The sequence below is a fragment of the Sardina pilchardus genome, chromosome 2 (assembly GCF_963854185.1).
Source record: "Sardina pilchardus chromosome 2, fSarPil1.1, whole genome shotgun sequence".
NCBI lineage: Eukaryota > Metazoa > Chordata > Actinopteri > Clupeiformes > Clupeidae > Sardina > Sardina pilchardus.
In genome coordinates this window covers 29,033,824-29,052,188 of record NC_084995.1, presented here as the reverse complement: position 1 = coordinate 29,052,188, position 18,365 = coordinate 29,033,824, and the positions used below count along the sequence as shown (strand labels likewise).

The following is an 18,365-nucleotide window of genomic DNA, read 5'->3' as shown; positions in this document are numbered from 1 at the left end:
CAACCTCGGACACCTCGGACTCAGCCTCTCTGTACAGAGGTGTCAGTGTAGTTGTTGCCCATAAAAAAACTAAAGCAGCCTCTTTGCTAGATTCCAGACCTCTCTCAGCAACAAGATGTAAAATCAGCAATGCAAGTTCTGTTTTTTTTTTTAAACCAATTATTGATGAAATTATTATGTTCAAGTTAAGAGTTGGAAGACAGAATTTGTGACACACTTTCTAGGGCACAGCTGTGAATGACCCATAAAGCTCAAAGACTGAAATTAAATTTAGCCAAGAAATGCTGTTACATTATAAATCAATGAGGTCTGCTCCTATACCAACAACAATGTCACATATAGTGTGATATCAGGTGATCAGTGCATGCATCTGCAATGTCAGAAACAACACTCTCTTTAGTTTATCCTTATTGTACTATTGAAGCCATTATTGTAGGGTAAAAGATCAACATTGTGTTGCTGTGAAGTTTTACACCATGAGAAATTGAATATCAGTGTGAGATAATAGCAGTATAATGATTTGGACATAATCATATCAAGTAAATGAGATAATCTGGACTCAGACAGTACTTAGAGATTAGATTATCTCTGTTGTATGCTTCCCTTTCAAGAGGGACACTGCCAAATATGACACAGACATGAGAAAACAATGAGCAAAAGTTAAAAGGTGTACAATAATGTGAAATTGCTATTAATTCAACTGCATGTCCTTGCAGATGGACAGAAATTATATTGTTATTTTGAGATCTCTCTAGGAGAGAATAGTGTCAAGAAAGCTAAGACCCTATTGCTATATCTGATACTAACATGCACCATAGTACATTGGTGTGCATTGCAGTACAACAAAGATACATTTGTCTTTTATTTGTCTACAATTGAATGAAGGCCCTAAGCAATATTTTCATTCAGGTCAATTCCCAGGTGTTGTGGTGACCAACAAAGTTGTCTGGCTTACATGTAATCACATTTAAGCACAGCATTTTATTTTTCTCTACTTAGTTAACAACTGGAGCAGTGAGTAATTATGATATTATATTCATTCAATTTAATTCCCAGGCACTGACCGACAAACAAAAAACAGGTCAACTAAAAGCAGACAGAGGAGGGCACACCATGGGCCACATGGTCCTACTGCCTCTTCCTTCACCTGAGAGCAGGCACAGCTGATGTGTAAAACATCCTAGCTCAGGATACCTTTCCTAACACATTTTTTAAGCTGTTTAGTTCTTTCCAGAAACCTTTTGTAAGGGATGTAATGTTTATTTGGGCTGAACTATGTGAACCTACTTTCTCAGATAATCTGTTGGGGATGCTCAAGGTTGAACGGAGGTAATTCTATAGGGCATTAAGGTGTCTACTGAACTGCAGCCAGGTTTCCATCCAATAAGAATTTAAATGGTAGACGACTTGACAGACTTGATTGTTTACTAGGTGGTTCATTTGATGTTATTGTTATTTTTTTAACATGAACTTTGAGTTTATTCTTCAAGTATTAAAGGCTGAGGTTACGTATGTTGGTGGAGTAGTTTGTTCATTGCACATTATGGATGAATGTGTGTCACATTAGACATGCTGTGGATAGCCTGCTCTTCGAGCTTTATAGGCATTTAGTAGTAGTAGTATAAGTAGTAGTAGTAGTAGTTGGTCTGCCATAATCCACACATAAATATATTATTACCAGTGTATTACAGACCCTCATCTGTGTATTTAACTGATCCATAGTTATTATGCAATTGAAGTTTGTATTGTTTATTTTCACATGAAATACTGTCAGTGTGCCACAAGAGTTTACAGAATCAGTCCACAGTGGAAACAGTATGTTTCTCAGCATACTGTATGTAGCCTGACATGTCAACCAGCTTACATGTCAACCATCTCAAAGGCAATTACATGGAAATGAGGATAAGATTTTTCATTACAAGGTCTCCCCCTAATAAGCTTATGAATAATAGTAAGTGCAAAACAGCAAGTGTGTTCCCTTTGTGTCTTTGCTGTCTTCGGGTTCAAGCCTTAAATCACAACACTAATCCTTTGACTGTATTTTTAACTCTGGGTTAGACAGTAAAAGCAGCAATTGGATTAGTGCATCAGAGAGGTGGGGGGAAATCCCTAGTGCGTACTCTTGATCTTCTGGCTTGCTGAAACACACACTGTGGAAAGTCCTTCAGCACCAGCTACATGGTAGAGGGCATATTTTCACTTGGAGAGTCCTTGTAACTTCTTGTTAACCAAAATGAGGGGAATAAAGGATGTAAACCTTCAACATTTCTAATTGTGCTTTTTGGAGTTTTCCGTTCATCACAACAACTAACTTCTTGGGATATCGTTTTAAGTGCACAGGGGGAAAATGGATGCCCCACGAATGCACCTGAAAAAGCTGAAGAAGAGGCGCTCGAGCCTGTTCGCCAGCGTGAAACTCAACACGAGCTTCTCTATGAGTGCAGAGGAGGAAGTAAGTGCCTTTCCCTTTGCTCAGGAGAGCTCTGTCAAAGCATGGACGTCTATGGATAATCTGGACAGTCCTGCAACAAAACCAGAGAAACCGAAGTCCAAAGACTCAGGGAAGAAACCGGCTGAAAAAGCTCCAAAGCAACCTGTTAGACAATCATACACAATCAATGTCAATGTTGGGGGAAAGAAATTTAACATTCCAAAGCATCTTGCTATGCGATACCCCAAAAGCAGAATTGGTGCCTTAGCTTTGTGTACAGACCCAGTGAAGCAGTTAACTTTTTGTGATGATTACTCTGTGGCCAGGAATGAGTTCTTTTTCGACCGGGACCCCACTTTCTTCCATTACATTTTCCACTTCTACTGCAGCAGTTGTCTGTGGGTTATGGAGAGTTTATGTCCCATAAACTTTGAGGAAGAGATGGAGTTTTGGGGCTTGCGCTTGAAAGACTGCCCGCGCTGCTGCCGCATCCTGTACGAAGAAAAAGTGGATGACATTCGTGAACAGTTAAAAGTCAACAAAGAGCTAATGGCAGAAATCCAAGCGCCACATCACGAAGAGGAGAACTTTGATGACATGTGCTGTGGCTTCATCAGAAAGATACTGTGGGACCTGATGGAGAACCCCTACTCCTCTTTGTCAGCCAAAGCTTTCGCTGTGTTCTCAAGTCTCTTAGTTATCACCTCTATCGGAGCGATGACCCTCAACACTGTTGGTGAACTCAAAAAACACAAAGTCTATGGCAGGACCTATATGGAGCATGTGGAGGTCGTGTCCATTGTCTTCTTCACCTTTGAGTACTTCCTTCGCCTGTTTACCACCCCTAACATCAAACAGTTTGTAAAGAGTGCCCTTAACTTTGTGGACCTCGTGGCAGTCATGCCTTACTTCCTTCAGCTGGTGTTCGAGGCTTTTGCGAACCCCGAGGACCTCAACCGCCAGGACGACCTCAAGACCATGGCCAGAGTCAGCAAAGTCAGCAAGGTGCTGAAGGTGGTCAAGCTCATGCGCATCTTCCGCATCCTGAAACTGGCAAGGCACTCCACGGGCATGCGGGCGTTTGGGTTCACCATCCGCCAGTGTTTTGAGCAGTGCTGCTGCCTCTTCCTGTTTATCGCCATGGGTATCTTCACGTTCTCCGCCCTGATGCACTCTGTGGAGACTGATGTGGTGGGCACGCCCTTCAGCAGTATACCTGATGCATGGTGGTGGGCTGCGGTAAGTGAACGATGCTCAGCAGCCATATTGTTTGTCGCCATAAGTAGTGGTTGTGTACAGTAATTTCCCGCATATAAGCCGCATTGTGTATAAGCCACAGCACAAGTTAAAATAAACAAAACCATATTAACACCATATTAACTGCCCCCTGTATTAACCTCATAGCGGAAGAAATTTTGCAAAATCAATGTATAAACCGCTACTAATAGTCGGGAAATTACGGTAGTGGTTAAGGAGCTAGGCTAGCATGCTATAGCCTGAAAGTTGTGGGCTCAATTCTCGGCTTCCTCTGAGTGCCCTAGATCCAGGCACTTAACCCCAACTTCCACCGGGGGCAATGTAATCCCTTGTAATATAGTTAAGATACTGTATGTAAGTCACTTTGTTTGCTAAATTAATATGTAAAAGTAGACAATCTTTGCATATCAAAAGAAATGCAAGTGTACATGTGAGGAAGATCAGTTGTGTTGGCACATGTATGATCACCTTTTCAGTTTGCTCTCCTCTGTGTTACCACTGCTACACCAATAGGTACAAGAATATGGTGATAAAATGATTTATATCATATGGTGAAAACAAGTCTCCAAACATATAATTTCTAAATGTGCGTAAAGACATGACAGACTTTGCCTCATCTTGAAGTGCATACGTTTAGCTCAGGCCTCAGGTGCTTGGAATTTACACATTAGCTCCTGGAAGTGGTTTCAGTCTGTGCATCCAAGAAATCCCATTCTGTCTTTATCTACTTAAACAACCTTATAGGATTAGAAATACCTTTCAGGATGAAACTAAGATGTACCCTGCATTTTCATGAAAGGAACCTCAGAGAAATCCATGATGTATTAATGATTTAGTTATAAATGGCAAACTGTTATAATTATCATTATAATGCCTGTTATAAATACCTAAAATACCTACTGGAAAAGTACTATGTTTCCTCAGTAACTAATGTCCTGGAAAGTAAAACACTGTCTTTGTTCTTCCAGGTCAGTATATCCACTGTGGGGTATGGAGATGTGGTGCCCATCTCCTACTTGGGGCGGATAGTGGCATTTGGCTGCATCTCCTTTGGCATCATATTGAATGGCATGCCCATCTCCATTCTCTTCAACAAGTTCTCAGACTACTATGCCAAGCTGAAAGCGCAGGAGTGCACCTATGTCAATGTGCAGCGTGGCCTGCAGCTGAAGGCTCGCCTACGTCGCCGGTTTCACAACTGCTGTGAGCCTCCCGGGGACGAATCAGATGAGGATGCCACACGCAATGCTGCAAACCATGAGCACTGAGGAGCCATCACCATCATAATCATCATCATCTTCATTCTCATGTTAACCTTCACACTTCACCACACTTCACCACCAGTGCGAGCATTGAGGATAGCGTATTGGCTGAAACATCTGCTCACTTCAACAATCTTCATCAGCAAAGATTTATGTCTACTATTTATTCAGAGTGCGAACCTTTCCTGCCCTTTTCTGAAACCTTCACACTTCCACATGCCTTTACCAACTTTTATGGACTCCATGCAGGTCCCTAAGGGACGCTATGTTCTGATTGGGTAGCTTCAATTTGTTCTCCACCAGGGTGAGGGAAGGCCCAGTAAGCCAGAAGCTTTGGCTCAAAAATAACTTGCGGCAGATCATCCCTCCTTAAGATGGGAGTAGCCCAGTGAAGACTGCCTCTAAATATAGACTCTGTGGACTTCTACAGAGCAGTGTAGTGTGGCAGTGATGCCCCAGAAGTACCAGATTCAATGGATAGTATGTGGATTTATTGCCATATGGGACTGTGTTTCATTATGTATGTATTTCATTTAAAGAATCAATCATCTGATGATTGATTTAATTGAAACAATTTGTTTAAAGATTAAACAAATCAATGGCTTGTTTTCAGAGCACATTGGGAGTAAAGTTACTGTCAATTACAACTGAGGAAGTAACAGTGAAAGCTGTTATTCTGATAATTTGGTTAAAAAAAGAGAAAAGAACCTGAAAAGGATCACAAACTTCAGAATATCAGTGTTAATGTCTTTCTCGTGGACCAGTTGGCTTAGGCCTATTTGCACAAAAGCAGTCATCTAAAGACAAATTCCTAATATACTATTAGACATATAATGTTTATGTAATAAACATTTCATGTGATCACTTTGACTTGAACAAATGTAGGATCAAATAGTTGGGCATTTAATAAAACGAATGAAAGTAATATCTTTTTACATGTATTATTTTCTGACTGATGCTATGTGTATTGTGTATAGCTTCAAGTCCACTATCGTGTTCCATTCACAAAATCTTGTACCCTCATTATATCTTTCAGTTTAAGATGTAAGGCTGGTCGATAGGCCTATGGGTGTGATGGAGGAGACGTTGGCTATATTGCCATACTGTGTCAGTCTGGAATATAGGACACAGAGGGACTGATGTGCAAAATTGGGTTGTATCCAAAAAAATAGCTTTGTACCGCTTTAGATTAAACATGTTTGTGTGAGTACCTACAACATAGTTTTCTATTGATGCAATTTGTTTGTTCAGATAGCCATTTTACACATTTTGCCATTTCTGTCAGTATTAGGGTTAGGAGGTTTGAGTTGTTGTGGCAGCTGTGAACTACTGCAAGAAAAAAAAACACACACTTTGTTTTGAGTTACTGTAGCATGTTGAACATGCACTTTCAAATATGACATCCTTCCAAAGTGTGTTTGTTTGTGCTCTTAATAACTTAATAACCCCACTTACTGCTAGTGTAATTTATGTTGGCAGGGACCCTCGTTAAGAAAGTTCAGTCTCGTTAAGAAAGCCATGACCTCATGGGTTTCCTGTGAGATCTGTTGTGCGTTATCAAAAATACACAGGAATTCATGTCTTACATACTGTACACTGAAACAAGACCATAGCCAAGCTGTTTTTATGTCTTAAAAGCACAAGGCCAATACATATGTGTATCATAATTGGCCTACTCTATCGTTATTCATAGTCTGCATTGTTTCAAGTTCTGAAAATGGAAGAGTTTTGAAGTTGCATATTAATCTCCGGGATCTTCATAAGATTATACAGATAATACTCGTTGTGGATGTTATGCTATATGTTAAATAAATACTATGTTTCAACACGTAATGTCTTTCCAGATATAATGACTTAATAAAATACTTTTTATCTAATCAAGCTAGTGTACATACATCTCCATCTCTTTTTTATTTAGTTATAAACTAAACAGATTATACATGCACATGGTCTGCATAAGTGGTGACATTACACAGTATACAGCAAGAAAACCCATATGTATATGGTTAAAGCCCTTCATACTATATTTACAGTTTTTCTCAGTCGCTTTGGTACATTTCTCAGATCAGAGTTGAAATTCTCAAAACTATACCTGTTCAATCTTCAGATCATTGTGTCACTTGTGCACATCGAAAAAGCAGCTTCTTATTCCTTTGATCAAGTTGCAAATGTTTTGGTACATCCATGCAAATTATCATGTATAATTCTCAGCTAAATAGTCTCACCCCCCACAACATTTAGGCATTAGTTCATAGTATAAGTCTTTACATGCAAAATGGTTGAACATGTTGTCATATGAGAATTTGTGGCCCAAAAGACAGGAATATCAGGGGGTGTAGGAAGTCTGCACTGTAATTCCTACAAAACTGCATTTACAGTTTTCTCTAACGAGATTGTCCTATGGTCAAATTTCCCCTTTACACTATGCAGTGCTGTCTTTTTCTTTCTGTAGCAAAATGACAGGGCCTGTCAACAAATTACAGTAAAAAAGAGTAAAAGCGTTAATGTGAATATTGTCGATCAAACTCCCACATAATGCTACAATTTACAAAAAATGTCCCTCCAGAACATCCCTCCAGAGTACACTGTTATACTGACAACATGACTAAGCCATTTGACTGTCTTATCCGTAGACGATGACACAAGGACTTTGCATTGACAAGTTCATTGACACAAATATTTAGATTTGAGAGATGGACTAAGTATTTTGAGCAAGACACTGGCTTTTGTAGGTGATCCATGGTGTTTTGCTAATTGTTCAAATAGTTTTGAGAAATGCACTTACTGTTTAGCAAATCTCAAGGATGATTTGAGAAATGTATCAAAGTGATTGAGAAAAACTGTAATTGGATTGAAAGATAGATGTGGCTCGCTACTCATGGTCAGAATGACATGTTCAGCATCAGTTTATGACAAGTCAGCTGGAGTAAGTCTGACGGTGGCATGTTGGTGGATTTCGCCAGAGGAGGGAGAGCAGTGTATCACAAAAAATGATGGAAAGCTTGACAGATCAGAACGTTCAACGTTCGCCTACACACATGCTGACGCAAAATACTGTCAGAGATAAGAACACTGTGAACAGTTTAGCAACACAGGACACTCTTGAGTCTCTTTTATGAAATGCTGCCAGGTCAATGTCTATAACACATGCACGCACTCACACACACACACACACACACACACACACACACACACACACACACACACACACACACACACACACACACACACACACACACACACACACACACACACACACACACACACACACACACAGACGCACATAGACGGTCACTTCCATCTCGAAGGGGAACCAAACATTGCTTCTCTGATAAAGCTGAGAAACATAAATCTTTTTGTTATGTGTTTCCGTATGCAGAAATACTTACCCATGACCCTATTTGAACTTCAGTCATCTGCCAAGATAAAGCTACAGTATGACACATCAAATGGTATGTCAACAACAGCAAGTTTTCCAAAATACCACAATATAGATGGTATTATTGTTGATTTTCTTCTGAAAGCAAAGCTCTACTGACTGCTGCATGGGTCTTATGTCTATACCGTCCCCTTTAGTGTAAAATCATATTTGATGATAACACTGTTGCCCACGCAAATACCTCTATTTCCTCCACCAATCCATCACCGGCAATTCTTTATCACTGGAGAGTTCCAACCTTCACAATTATTCCTGAGACCAGAACAATTTTTCCTACGGTCAAGGTCTCCAAAAAAGGGTCTCCGGAAGAGATAGTGCCAGTACTGGGGTCCTGCATCATCTGATGGGCAGAGATGTGGTAGAGGTGGAATATATAAACGCTCAGCAGACACTGTTTACTCACAGCAAGACACTGGTGTGGTGTGCATGCAGAGGGGCAATCAAACATTCCTGAACAAACCTAAGGCACCTTTTATCTCCCCTGGATCTTTCCATCATGAGTGCAAAACTGTTCCTCCCTCTCCTGGTCTGTGTTCTCATGGGAGGCCTCGGGGCATGGGCTCAGGAAGGCAGGGTAAAACGGTGCGGGCGCGAATTTATCCGTGCGGTCATTGAGTCCTGTGGAAACCGAGTTAAGCGCCACGCTTCCGAATTTGACAAACCCAACTTGGACCTCTACAGTGGGTGCTATTTTGAAATCAAACTCTGGCCCTCCTGACCCAACTAGACATTGACAGGTGCAACCACCGTCCTGAATTCAACCTTGTTTGTTTGTTTATTTTCCAGGCAAGCTCCGAGACCGAATGAGCAGTGACCAGCTCCTTACCTCTACCCACGAGGAGGTTCAGAAGCAGCAGCGGCAGCAACAGCAGAAAGAGGGGACACCTGGGCAGACGGCTCATGGCTCACCAGCGCGGGACCCTGGGCCTCCAGAGGGCCACGGCGTGTTCCATCGCATCCGCCGGCACTCCGTGTTTGGCCCTGCGGCACTGTGCTGCCGCTCAGGCTGCACCAATAGTGAGCTAGTGCAGTACTGTGACATGGTCTGATCTGCATTGAAGTGTGTCAACACTCAGTCTGAGTGTTATATTTAACTCTGTGATTCTTAATTTAAGTATTTATTGCCGGCTTGAAGATTATAGATTATAGATTAAGTCCCTTTGGATAAAATCACCTGCTAATTAATGAATATAAATGTAAATTATGTGATGTTTCTGACATATTTTTCACTGCAAACAGTAATTTATTATATATATTTAGCCTACAGTTTGGGGCTTCTTTGTGCAAACATCTTGCATTAATTTAATGTTATGGTGAAATAAAGCATGTGACAAAAACATGGATGGAACTGTCATATACGTGTGTGTGTGTGTGTGTATGTGTGTGTGTGTGTGTGTGTGTGTGTGTGTGTGTGTGTGTGTGTGTGTGTGTGTGTGTGTGTGTCTGTGTGTTGCCTTTCTATTTTCCTTTCTATTTTCCTTTGTGTTCCATAACGATTTGGGAATTGCACCATTCAGATGCGTTGAGTATGAGCCTTCCACATTTACAACTCTGATTAATAGCCACTAGAGGGCGATATACTTCAAGTAGTTGTAAAAGGCCCTTTGCAACACAGCTGTTATTCAGAAAGATCCAGTGATGGTTTAAAATGGTTCTCTGAAACTTCGAATCAAAATAATATTTACAAAATTAAGCAATATCTAGTATAACCATTACAGTTTTTCTCAGTTTAAATCTGCAATAGCCCATGCCATGTTAGTCCAAATGCACTAGTCCTATACCCCATAAAACAAATTGGCCTTATTTCATCTTGTGTCTCATTACATACAAATGTGTAGACAAGTCATAACTTGTTGTCATAGTCTGTCTAGCATATGTAAATATATGTGACCTGACAGACAAAGCAGGATGTAAAGATGTACAGTGTACCTAAGGGGTGTTTTACTGTATATTGGTCATTTTTCAATTGTACAATGCTGTTAAAGTCGTCGATTACTTTATACTGTCACAATGTCTGTCAGAATAAAAAAAAAGTTTGAAACATATCCAGTGTCTTGCAATAAGCCTCTTCTACAAACAACAATGTACATCTTTGAGTAATCTGTCAAACTGACAACAAGACAACAGTTTGATTTTCTTGATTGGCATCTTGACTTGTCATTTTGACTGCACTGACCATTTCAATGGCATAAATGCTTTTGAGGCATAAACTGAGCATTTTGAGCCAGATACACACTTTTGCAGGTTATCCACTATGCGGTGCAGTTTGCACTAATTGTTTTGAAAACTTGCGTGAATGTGAATTATTCATTCATAAGTCGCAAATTGCGCCAGAGCGACTTAGAAAAAACAAATCCATAGCCTATGTTTTTAAAGCTTTAAGGCAAAGTTATGAAACCTACAGTTTATTCCATCAGCATTTTTATGATATTTCATATTTTTTTTATATTTCAAAATGAGCTCTCAAAGTAACACAATAGGAATCATTTTCATCAATTTCCAACACACTGGGTACCCATTTAGCACCGAATGAATACGGAAATGAACAGAAAGGGTCATGCTCCTACACACCCCATATGGAAAAGATATAGAAAAAACTTAAATGCCAGCAATGTGTTTTATATAGAAAACTTGTATGATTTACTCATATGAGCCCTCGAGCCCCTTTCTCGTTTTCCTCATACAACATCATGTATAGTCCTTACAGGTTACAATGTTTTATATGTTTCAGGTTACACAGATTTAGCAAGGATCTTATAATGGTTTCACTGTCATATAAAAATCTATCTATAATCTATATAAATCTTTATGGGACATCAACAATGTTACTGTGGTGTTCTGAATTTGCGTTGACAATGCTAGAGATTCTATAGTCTGTATATTGCAAATTAGTGAAGCAACAATGTGTTTTGTTTTGAATTCTGGATCTCTCATCCATCCTTGGTTTTTGCACCCTGATTTCTTCCTGATGCCTGGAAATGTGTGTATTGGAGATATAAATAAATCATCATTCTCCAAACATTTGGCCTCTTAGTTTTGTGGTGGGCATGTGGACGCTGGATCAAGATAATGCCCGCGTGGTGGTGTGGAGGAAGAAGGGCAGCTCGGCTCCTCTGGCTGCTGGTGGCAGGGGTGTGTGCCCATGAGGCGCCAGTGTTGAGCCTGATTGGAGTGGGCACATCGTCTCAGCTGCACCAGGGTCTGGCTACCACCATGCAGTTCAAAGGAAACGTCTCTTTTCTTTATCCCTGTCTGTCTGTCTGTCTGTCTGTCTGTCTCTTTCTCCTCCTCCTCTCTGTCTGTCAATCTTTTGCCCCCTGTCTGTCTCTGTCCTGTCTGCCCCTCCTCCTGTGACCTGCCAGAGGATCCTCCGAGCGTTAAATGAGACGAGGACTCCAGCCACGGACGCACGGCCAGACCAGCTGCTGAGACACAGCTGCTCCCGCCCTGATGACATGTCTGAACCTCCAGCCCCCGCGCTGCCTCTATATGCTGAGATGTGATCTGTCCCTCAAATGGGGCAGAAGTAATCGCTGGTGGGAGGCACATCCTACAGATGGCTGCTTTCCTAGAGTACTTGTGCTGCTACCAGACTCGCTGCCGACATTTGACTCCAGATTTGTCACACACTAGTTAGAATGACTTCAGATGTACAGCAGCTACTCACAATACGTAGAAATTATATATTATGATAGCATGATTGGTGAACATGGATTCGGGTTTTTACATATTTCATTGCTAGTCCACCACAGCAACATAAAGTGTGCAGCAACAGGGTAGACATGTAAGTTAAGATTCATTTCACAGACATTAAGATTCATTTCACAGACATCCCAGTGCTAATGAATTCTTTCAGTGGACTTTCCTCTGAACATGGTACTCAGTGAAAGCCATGCAGAAGGCAACACAATGCCGAGCGTAATTATTGTTTGATAAGAACAGGCTTGCATTGTGCTCTGTGCTATAGGGTTTCTTGTGTTTTGTCCTTGTCTATTTCAGTCTGCATAGGTCATTAATGCCCAGGTCTTTCTGTGGTGCTTTAAAAGGGCCTCTGAGATCAGGTAAGGACAATTTCCGACAACGAGGAGGAGACACAAAGAGAAATACACAGCAATACACCATATTACCTCTGAGAGCACATGCATTTTTGGTGGAATCCTCTGTTGACATTAATGCACTGAACACTGCTAGTGATTGAGTCTGCATATCATCGCAGATGTACAGTGGTTTGAGATACAGACTCAACTGTTTACAACAACTGCAATGTCAGCAAAGCAGGCTTACGGATTTTGTGCGCTGTTTTATTGCCTGGACCTTTCCCATCTTGGCAGTGTGTGGGGCCCCCTCACACTTGTTGTCATACATAATTCAAACAGATGCAAAGGTGCTTTACAGCATACAGGAGACCTGCTGGAGAGATGACGTTGCGTCATTCCTGTTTGTTTCCTTTCAAGTCAGACTGTTGAACTCTCGGGCTAATCAGTCGAGAACTCCATGACAAAACCCCAGAATTTTGAACGACAAAAATATTTGATTGCTAGCTGTTTTTAAAGGCTATTGAAGTCCTTTATGAAATTTAAATGACAATTTGAGAAAGCTAGGCAGATTTCTGTCCTTCTGCAAGGTGCCATTCCCTGCATATTCCCAGCATGCACTGGGCCATGAGTGCTCTCATGGGAGATCTCTCACAGCACAAAAGCACTATTCAGATATGATCACACATGAAGGCTAAAGCTAATTAGCACAGACTGGATTATCAGATACATTATGCAATTACACGTTCAGAATGTATCTGGATTTCTATACCAACCTGGCCGACACATACACCATGCGCACAGCCATCCATCTTCTCCTCACTTCTGAAGTCAACGTGTCAGTGTATGGAAGGCTCCTTTCTCACTGACTAATTCAGAATAAATAATACAAAGAAATAGAAGAGAAGGCTTTGTTACACATTTCCAAATGCCTCCTGATCTCGGCCCACTTCAGGGATGAGAGTAAAAACATGCAAGGCAGAACAATCCATTGGCTCCTGTAACCTCTGGTTATGTCTTTTTTGCAACGTGCTTTAAACATCTTTTGGGCTTGAAACAAACACATGAATTCACATGAACTGATTTGCCATATCCGCACTGCTGTTTGATTGGCGAAGAAGACAGACCATCAGTGAAATGCTGCTGTCCCTCACATTTTCTGTGAAAGTCACTGGCTCATGGGATAAGCTAAATTAGGACAGATCAGAGCATACACACCCACCCACCCACCCACCCAACCACACACACACAAACACACACACATACACACACCCACATCCACACGCACACGCACACGGACACGCACACACACACACACACACACTCTCTCTCTCTCTCTCTCTCTCTCTCACACACACACACACACACACACACACACACACAAATGTTGACATCCTCAAATTACAAACTCTGTTATGCTGTCAAATGGCTGGTGCTCAATAGTCCCGTGTGCAATTGTAGTCAGTGGTTAGAGTTGCAACAAAAATGCGTCTGAACCAAATGAAAGACAATAACAGCTATGCTGATGTTCACAGTTTAAGTTTGTAACACAATTATTGAAAATTACAGGACCCAGATGATGTAACCAATCTCATTACAGAAAAAAAAGGGCCGAAACAGAATGCAAAGCACTGGATTTCATTATTTATTTGTAATCCCTTCAGAGTAACATCTTCATTGTAATTTCCATTTCCAGTGCATTTTATAATAATTTAGAAAGCTTTAAAAATTATTCTCACACTTTTTCAGGTTTAAACATTCATCAAATTTGAGCAAGTCTAACTATGAATAAGTCCACATTTGCTATACTGTTCTCAATATTCAATTTCTCTTTTTACAAAATCCTTTGGCCCAAAGTTATGATTAATATTGTGCTAATATATGGCCATAACTGGGAAGGCATTGACATTTTTTTTCAACACAATATGTATGAAATACAAAGGTGTTGTATAATGTTTTTGATAACTCTCTATGGGTCTGTGTGTGTGTGTGTGTGTGTGTGTGTGTGTGTGTGTGTGTGTGTGTGTGTGTGTGTGTGTGTGTGTGTTAGTGTGTATGTACGTGTGTGTGTGTGTGTGTGTGTGTGTGTGTGTGTGTGTGTGTGTGTGTGAGTGTGTGTGTGTGTGTGTGTGTGTGTGTGTGTGTGTGTGTGTGTGACTTTAGAAAGACAGCCATGCCACTCCACCAGTCGCCGTACCCTCTATAGGCCGCACTGGACAAATATGTTAATTAACAGACACAGCATCCTAGGGTATGCATGGCAGAGATAGCAATATAAAATAGAACATTAGGCTGCACTCGCACTGTCCCCTACGTGCTTCGTCTCTTACTTGCTGCCTGATGCAATATGATGCACACAGCCTGTCAGCCTGGGTCTTGCCCGTCATGTCTATCCCCTAGTTTTATGTCTGCATCCAGAACAGGGATCATTGTGGGGTTCATGAACAAAAATAATGCATCCTAACTGCAACAAAGCCCCAGAGTCTTCTTTGACAAAAATAAATACATTAAATGTATGTAAAAGATTGTGGTAGAGAAATGCTAAGATTCAACTCTCTGTAAAAACGCGCATAAAATCCATGCACTTACCACCTGAATGTTGCTTAAGAAAATCAGTGAAAGACAGTGCCTTGCATATGCCCGTTGCCAGTTCATTCATAGCTCCCCTCCATCCTCTGAGTGACTCAGTGGTCTCATCTCCTGTGTCCACAGTCGTGTGATATTTTGCAACGTGGTGTCTGTCTTCAGATGATAGATGATTATGTCCTAGAACGATAAAATAACATCCTTGCATATCATCATATATTTAATTCTTAAGGATTTGTGTCACGGTATTGATATGTCTAAATATGATGATAAATTAAAGATAAAGCTAATGATACAGAATTAGCATTGGATTCTGCTGCAAAAGCCTACACTGTATGTTAAAAAATAAAACATATTTGTGCCCGCTAAAATGGGCGACTATATAGGTAGGCTACGCTTGGTCGTGACTGAGACTAGGCTACGGTATCAGTATTGCAATGGTAGTGATACGGGTGGATACAGGGTGGGTATATATATATGCAAAAAAAATCCCAACAATGTCTTGAATTCATTTTTTCTAACGCTTTTTGGGACACTATGATTGATATCACTTAGAAATTCCAATTGGAGAATAATACTCCTTTGTAATTCCATTGAAAGTGTCCGTAGATCAATGTAAGCTCTCCGTTTTTTGTCTGTGTAAATGTGTGCAAGAGGGGTTTTTTCTTCCTCTCGCTGCAGTTGGAGGCTGAGTGGGAACCCCCGCGCCCCCACCTTTTCTCTCCACCCCCGCCTGTCTCTCGACAACCAAAGCGCTAAAAATAGACCAGGGATCCCCCCCATCAATTTACAACACGTCACAAGGTCATCTACGCCGCCTCTCTAGATTCACGATCATTTCTCAGAACATTAGTCTTGTGTCTTAGTCTAGGGACATCAATTTTTAATTCTCAGCTACTATTCTTTCAGTGCCTCAACTGGCCTAGTTACCTATGCGATGCGGTGTTTGAAATTTTATTTGCCATTTCAATAAGCTGGATAATATTTTTTTCCCGTCCACATGTGAGACGAAGCAGTTTGACATCAGGATGTTACAAGCTCGGCAAACTGGACGCCTCCTGCAGTACCGGGTTGTCACGCATGCCATGTGAAAGGGAAACGTGTACGGCTAAAGGAAATCCCTATGGTTTCCTGTAGTGATCGCCAGTATCCCTTATCTGGTGGGCATTTATGAGACTGATGTCCTGGATGCAGAGGAAATCTTCCAGCTTTAAAGGGTAAGCAAAACCTGACCTTTTTGTAGGCAACTTTTATGCCTGGAGAGCCACTCCTTACGGCCAGATAGTATGCTAATTAACTGTACAGTTACTATGAGACTATAGTATGCTAACCTAATCTTCTCAAAATCTAACATTCAGTATGAAAATGAAAATAGAAACCTTAGTTTATGCTGAAGATTATTCAGTCTGATTCTAAAGTAGGACAGTTCCATCGAGTTCTGGTTTTCAGAGCATTTATTGTAATGCATGGTTGGCGATTTCTATAGCTATTTGTTAAGACAACTACCTAAAGTATTTATGAATGGGTAACAACATGTAAGCCTTTTTCTCTGCCACAGCTCCACACACACACACACACACACACACACACACACACACACACACACACACACACACACACACACACACACACACACACACACACACACACAGAGAGAGAGAGAGAGAGAGAGAGAGAGAGAGAGAGAGAGAGAGAGAGAGAGAGAGTGAGAGCAAACTCCATACACTCCTACACACAGATATACATAGCTACAGACAAAAGCAACACTCCTTTGTGGAGAGTGAATAAGAACATCTCGGTTTTGACAGTAATGAAAAATCCTGACTACAGATACGAGGTAAATGTTCCTTATGAAAAATGCCTCCAAGGAATCATATAAGGACGGTATTCTCCCTCAGTCTGTCTATTACAGGCCTGGGCCATGCATGATATAGCCTACTATAAGCAAGAGCAAGAAGGCCGAATAGTTTCATCTTGTCTTTAGTGTGTTAAGGAGTCGCATCGGGTGCAAGACGAGTGTGAGCATAACGACTATGTCTCGTCTTGATTATGTGTGTGTGTGTGTGTGTGTGTGTGTGTGTGTGTGTGTTGTTATTGTTCTTTCTAAGAATAAATCGATCTGAACAAAATTGATAGGTTTAAATTTGTGCTATGCAGAAATCCACCTATACACTGAGCATAGTGTTGCTTGTTGCTTGTGTGTGTTCTGGCATTTTGTGGCACATCATGATTGGAATGGATATTGCGCTACACACAACACTAACATGCATCTATTGTGACAATAGTGATGCAATTTTTAAAATAATAATAATAAAGAAAACTACAATAAAAATAAACATCTATCAGAAAATCATGCTCTGTTACGCGCAGCATGTTATCGGTGCTCTCCAAATAAAACACGACCTTTCCTCCCCTGCACCTCTATCATCCATGCTGAAATGAATCAGAGAAACAGTGCATTTTGTGCTGTATTCAATAGGCCGCATTGCTGATGATCATAGGTGCAGCTTGATGCTCACGACTGTTGTATCCGTATCGCGAAACAATAGCGAGCAGACAAACACTCTGTCTTACAGACAGCGACATGTCATGCGTGTACTTTCTGGTCGACTCCGTTTGCTTTTGGTTTATTCAGTAATTGAAAGTAACTACGAAGTAAGCCTATTGGATAACAGTTGCCAGAGTCTTACTTATTCTTCGATAACTTGTATTCAATAATTAATGTAGCACTGCAATCCAAAATAGCAAATGAAACTTCGGGTCTCACTCGAGCACCATAATACATGGTCGCTAATTACATGGTGAAAATGATCAGGTTTCTACTGCAGAGGAGCTCAGTGACTGACTTCTATGTCAATGACCTCATGTACTGCTGGTCATGATGGCAAACGCTTGAGATCTCAGTAGTGTAGACCTTGCCTATACTTCTTATCGGTAAAGAATAATACAACATTTATCCATTAATAAAGTGCTACTTATGTAATGATTAGTTCTTCGAATGGTGGGTATGGTAATTTATTCATTCATTTAGTTCTTGTTGTAGTTATCCAGTAAGCCTCTCATCGTGTGTTTACATCCATGTTTAACCTAATAATACTGCGTAGGCATTATAAACTCATGGAGACATTACATACATGTCTCTTCCAAACCGAATACTCGAGTCAAACATTTTACGCAAGATTCATAAGGGATAGTCCTGCCTCTGCCTATACGTTCCGCTGTTCGTGTAGTGTATAGTGTAGTGTTCTTGGATGGCTAATATGAAGATATTTGGCCTCATCATAGGCCTATGGTCTTGAGCACACACCTACACTCGCTCGCACGCACGCACGCACGCACGCACGCACGCACGCACG

General features: G+C 41.0%; 1 protein-coding gene across 1 annotated transcript; it reads left to right on the top strand.

The window, feature by feature from the left end:
- Positions 1-2,347: 2,347 nt before the first annotated feature.
- On the top strand, positions 2,348-4,956 carry si:rp71-39b20.4 (potassium voltage-gated channel subfamily V member 2). Its single transcript, XM_062551761.1, has 2 exons — positions 2,348-3,670; positions 4,657-4,956. The coding sequence occupies exons 1-2, from the start codon at positions 2,348-2,350 to the stop codon at positions 4,954-4,956; spliced, it is 1,623 nt and encodes a 540-aa protein (XP_062407745.1).
- The last annotated feature ends 13,409 nt before the right edge of the window (positions 4,957-18,365 follow it).